This window comes from Camelina sativa, chromosome 12 (genome assembly GCF_000633955.1).
Source record: "Camelina sativa cultivar DH55 chromosome 12, Cs, whole genome shotgun sequence".
NCBI lineage: Eukaryota > Viridiplantae > Streptophyta > Magnoliopsida > Brassicales > Brassicaceae > Camelina > Camelina sativa.
In genome coordinates this window covers 15478181-15483851 of record NC_025696.1, presented here as the reverse complement: position 1 = coordinate 15483851, position 5671 = coordinate 15478181, and the positions used below count along the sequence as shown (strand labels likewise).

The 5671-nt window shown below is 31.8% G+C and overlaps 1 protein-coding gene across 2 annotated transcripts in view; it reads right to left on the bottom strand.

The window, feature by feature from the left end:
• Nucleotides 330-5671, bottom strand: part of LOC104731823 (palmitoyl-protein thioesterase 3-like) — a 12965-nt gene continuing 7623 nt past the window's right edge. The window contains exons 3-11 of one of the 2 annotated variants that reach the window (XM_019233850.1): nt 5425-5445; nt 5245-5329; nt 4904-5144; nt 4761-4820; nt 1985-2023; nt 1776-1898; nt 1576-1668; nt 1229-1478; nt 851-943 (exon numbers count right to left, since the gene is read on the bottom strand). In XM_019233850.1, the coding sequence (XP_019089395.1) occupies nt 1311-1478; nt 1576-1668; nt 1776-1898; nt 1985-2023; nt 4761-4820; nt 4904-5144; nt 5245-5329; nt 5425-5445 (830 nt within the window). In that variant the 3' untranslated portion in view covers nt 851-943; nt 1229-1310. Of the gene's footprint in view, nt 777-850; nt 944-1228; nt 1479-1575; nt 1669-1775; nt 1899-1984; nt 2024-4760; nt 4821-4903; nt 5145-5244; nt 5330-5424; nt 5446-5671 lie in introns of those variants that run through there. The other variant, XM_010451309.1, reaches the window with a different exon arrangement.

The following is a 5671-nucleotide window of genomic DNA, read 5'->3' as shown; positions in this document are numbered from 1 at the left end:
TCATAGAGATATATAGCCTCAAATCCGCACTATCTCTAGCGGTATACATGATCTGAAGCTATTGTTTTTGTTTATCTCGAAAGTTCTTCATCACTTTATAAATTGATTCAGAGAGATAGCCCTGGACATATTATCCGGAACCAAAACCCGACCCGAAATAAGTGGTTTGGTTCGAGTTCGGGAAGTGTGTAAAACCCGATCAGGTTTAGTACCTCTGATATCCAAACATGAAAAAGACCCGAACTAATCCAAATTAAATGTAAAAATGCAGTTAAAAGAATTCAAACCAGTACCTTAAGCATTGAAGGGTGCATCTTAAACCATTTTGTCATCTTAATTCTTCTGTCATAATATGAAACTTTAAATATTTATATATAATACATGTGTTCTAAAATTTCTAGAAAGATAAAAATTAAATTTTTTATTTTAGTTTGTTTGAATTCGGGTATACCTGAACCCAAACAGGTAAATTTCCGAATCCGACCCGATAGTATAAAAAACTCGAACAGATTCTATACTATATCTAAACCCGAAAATCCGAACCTACAGAGAGAGCATAGTAATGAAGTCGCATTCATGGATGCAGTGTCGTCTCCATTGCCTTGGGGTTACGCAGCATTCAGAAAAATTCATGTTGGGTGGTTCTTGAGGTAAGGCACGACATAGTTTACAACTTCATCTTGCGCCATTCGGAGATGCTCCCCAGGGACACTGACAAACTTAACTTTTCCGGCAGCATCCAATGTTTTCAGACCAATCCAGTCTTCAAGATAGAGCTTTGTATTGAGAAAAACATATATAGTTAGAAAGAAGTGGCAAAGAAAAGAACATGGTGATGATCAAGGTTCACCTTTTGAGGAGACAAAAGAGGTGTGGAAGCTCCTTCCGGGTAATATCCGAACCAAGAAATTTCTTTAGGAATTACGACAATGTCACCCTGGAACTGTTTAGGCAATGAAGATAACAAATTTAATAAGGCTAATCAACAATGTCGTTCAAATTTTTTATTGTTTAAGAAAGAGAACCGGTCTTTAAAAGTGGGTTTCCTCTTGTAGGTCTCTCGTTCTTGATTTTTTTTTGTTTCATGTTTAAAATAGTTAGAAAGCACGAGTAAAGTAGCCTCTAGTTTATAGGAGATTGATAATAATTTGAATAAAGTTGTCTTTTGAAAAAACTGATGAAGCATTTATTTGTATTTCAATGATACATAGATGATGATGTTACTTACATTAATATAGACCTTATTTTAGGATGAGCTAGGCCTCTTTTATTCATGGGATCAAGATGGAATTGTCTACATCGCCTCGTGTTCAGATTTCAGAAGATGACGTAGACTCGTTCTGAAGGTAAGGCACAACGTATTTTATAAGCTCTTCTTTCGTTATTTCCATGTGTCCGCCAGGGACACTAACAAACTTCACTTTTCCAGCATCATCCAAGGTTTTTAGACCAATCCAGTCTTCAGTATAAAGCTTTGTCTGTTAGAAAGAAAATTTGGGTAAGAAGCCAAGTGGGTTGTCTGATGATCATGTTAAGAAATTAAATTTGAGAGATGATGATGATGATAAGGTTCACCTTTTGAGGAGGCAAAATAGGTGTGTAAGCTCCATCCGGGTAATATCCGAACCAACAACTTTCTTTAGGAGTCAATACATTATCTTTCTCGAACTGTTTAGGAAATGGGAAAAGATAAAGAAAATTATATGATGAGCTATATATTTAACAGTTTGGATGTCAAGGATCATTGGTCTCAGACTCTCAGAAAGAGAAGGTACCATGATGAGGACCAAGTTGTGCAAGCTTGTGAAACGGTCTTTATAAGTGGAATTCTTCTCGCCAGGTCTCTCGTTGTTGAGCTTTGGCAGGTACTTGGAGTGTTCCAAATAATTTTTTATATCCTGAATACCAGAAAACGTTTTGTTCATTGAAAGTATAATTGCAAATGATTTTTTGAGGATCAGAAAGAGAAGGGTTTTGAGTTTACAGTAGGGATTTTGAAGCAACCACTTGGTGCAGCATGATCCTGTAGAGTCATTATAGGTGTTATTAATGATAGGTAGTTGACAAGCTGGTCCCTTGTCAAAGCCAAAGAGATGTGTTATGTGTAACACATGAACTAGGTACTAACCCGCACTATGTGCAGAATAAATCAATTTAAATAAAATATTATGAGTAAAATTATTATTTAAGATTTAAAATTGGGTTTTGTGCAAAAAAACCCTTCACATCAAATAAATGCAGGTCAATACTATGATCTCAAAAGTCACCCGCAGTATAACCCTTCTCTGTATTTATGACGTGGCAATTTAAAAGTTTTATTGTTTTGAGGGCTAAAAAATGGCATAGCATTCAGATTTATTTATTTTTAACAAAAAAATAAATCTGCCTCTTGCTGACAACCTCCGAGGGTAGTTTCAAGCCGCCAGTGATTGTCCGCACCGCAAGTCGCCCCTCCATTTCCCTGCAAATCTCGCCGTCATCATCTGCCACTTCGCTCTCATGTGAACTCTTTGGGTTGGTTGGGTTTGCTTCAATCTTTCGTGTCCATTAACATATCGGGTTTTAAAAATTTGACCCAATTGATTGTATTCTATGTTATTGGATTAACATTGAGATGTTGAAGTTCCCTTGCGACCAATTAACATGTCTTGACGCTAATTCTGGGTTTAGTTTTCTAAAACGTGTTTCCACAGATTAATGTTATAGCACTAAATCAAGTTTGCTGCAGTTTAACATAAAATCAGAATTTTTCTTTGGATTAGGGGCTTAGAAACGAAGAACAGAGAAGACAAAGGAATTTTTTTTGGTAAAAATAAATAAATCTGAACGCTCTACCATTTTTTAGCTCTCAAAACAACAAAACTTTTAAATTGCCACGTCATAAATACAGAGAAGGGTTATATTGCGGGTGACTTTTGAGATCATAGTATTGACCTGCATTTATTTGATGTGGAGGGTTTTCTTGCAAAAAATAATTACTTGGAGGGTTTTTTTGCACAAAACCCTTTAAAATTCGTTTGTATAAAATAAAATCTGTAAGTAAAGTTTTTCCGTTTATTCAAATTTGCATTTATTTTTTTGTAAAATATGTTTCACCCGTGAAATAGTTGAACTTGGAAAAAAATTTTAAGGTCGTGTAAAAAGTTTTGATGTCTTTTTGTGTTTCTAAAAATCAAATTCACATATTTTATGTTTCACATTATTTTCTGTATCACTATACCATTAAATAGATAAAGTAATTTTTTTTAGACTAATCGATCTAATTTAAATTAATCCTAAGTTTAAAAATGCAATGAGAAATAATATTGGTAAATAAATGAATGATTTTTTTTGTTTGTGAAATGTAATTTACTTTTAATAAGTAAATAGGTTATGAAAATGATAATTAAATACATTTTTTGATTTAATAGTTGATTAAATCTTTCATTTTTAAAACTTAATAGAAAAAACATTTGATCATAATATTTCAATGGCATATTTATGTAAATAATTATGAGAAGTAACAGCATTTATTAAAAAAATGCACAGGAGCTCTGTGAGCCCGACAACTCAGTTTTTTTGTGAGACTGCTTCTCTATTAATATATAGGGGATAAGTAACCAAAGAGATAACTCTGTTTTGTCAAAAATTCAAGTCTATTTCATTTATTAAGATTCTATGGTCTATAAATACAAGAAGGAAAATGTAAGTAATCAAAACACAATCCTACTAACAAAAAAACATGGGAATAAGGTTCCTAGAGCCAAGGAAAGATTAAGGCCTTGATTGAAAGAGCATATGAAGAAGCTTTTTAATTTTATCATCCAATCAACATTTATTAGGAGAGTATATAAGGGAGCATTTAGAAGCTGCAGATGCTCTCATATGCTCTCTTTCTATATGCTCTCATTTGAAGCATTTCCCAAGCATTTAACTATAAAATATTAATATATGTTAACATAATTCTAAATAAATAATTAATTTTGTAAAAATATAAAATTATGATTTCATAAAATATAAAATTATTTGTTATAAGATAATATATATATATATGAGAAACTACTTAATGTTATTATTTAAAATAATATAATAATTTATTTAATACATTAAAATATTAATGTGGATATATCGTTTATAATATATATTATTATTTTATTATAATTTAATGTGTTATATTATATATATTTTAAAAATTTATTGAAATTAAAAATGTAAATATAGATATAAAGTTTTATAAAAAAATATAATATATTCATTATTTTGTATTTAATGTGTTACATTATAAATATATATAACTAAAATTAATAAATTACACATTTATATGTATCAAAATTTATAATATTTATTAAATATAAAATATATTAAAAATATTATATAGCAATGAGTGATAATTAATTTTCTAAATAAAACACGTTAAATTATATTTATTTAATTAATAACATATATTAAATATAAATATCATATATGATACTCACTGCTATACCAATCAACTAAATGTGTTATATTAATCAGAACATACAGCTTATGCATCTTAATGCTTATGCTGCATAATGCTAATGCTTTAGTATATGTTGTTCCAATCAAGCTCTAAATCTATTTTCTTTCAATATTTACTATAGCAATAAAACGTGACATTCTTTTCTTCCTTAACCGATTCTTGCTGGTTCAATCCTTGTATTTGGTATTGGTTTTCTCACTCGAACCGGTAGAATCTCATCAGTATTAATCATGGTTTAAGTTTTTAATTCCTATGATTAGAGAAGAATAGAGAAGGTTTTTACTTGTACGAAGTCGTTGTAAACATCTGAAAGATATATGTCCAGCAACTCGCAAACTGAACACTGTAAACACAGAACCCCATTGTTGTTGTTATTGTTTTATTGGTCAACACACATAGACAAGTAGAAATATAAAGAGAACTCACATTAAACTTGGAAAGGTCGGATAGGCCAGCGTGAGGACCTCCTAAAGATACATAGTTGAAGACCAGAGGAGCATTGTCGCAGAACTCGATTAGGCCTCTAGCGACGAAGTTTCCTTGAGATAATCCAACAATGTTGTAACCTTCACTCAGCTCTGGCATCTGTTTGATTTTCTCACAAGCTATGCTCGCTTGTTGCGTAAGCGGCATGTATAAGGAATCTACCAGTCCATTTCCTATTTCTCTACAAGATGGATGACACATAACAACAGTGAGAGAGAGACAAACAATGATAAACCTATTTTGCAAATATAGGATGAAACAAGAAGGAGTCGAGTCGTTACACGCAAGATCCAGGGGAGCTGGAGTAATTGTTAAGGAACTTTGTCAAATTGCTCACTTCATCATTGGAGCATTCACCTGCGATTCCTGTTTCAGTAAAATCCGTTAGTGTCTTTATTCCATTATCGATTGGAAGAAGGAAAAAAAAAAGAAGAGGAGGAAGAATAAGGATTGTTACCCACCGTGAAACAAAACGAATGGAACTAATGGGATATCATATAATCATATCCCATCTGATAAGGAAATCGAATCATGTAATTGACTTTACTATTTCATAGGTGATTGATATATCATATCTCTTTGTATTTAAGTAGGAAGATATGCTCTCTTGTATAAAGTCTCTGTAAAAGGTTCTTCGTAATATACAGAAAATACTTCTCTTCATCCTCGTGTTCTCACTCTGATCTTACATGGTATCAGAGCCTGAAA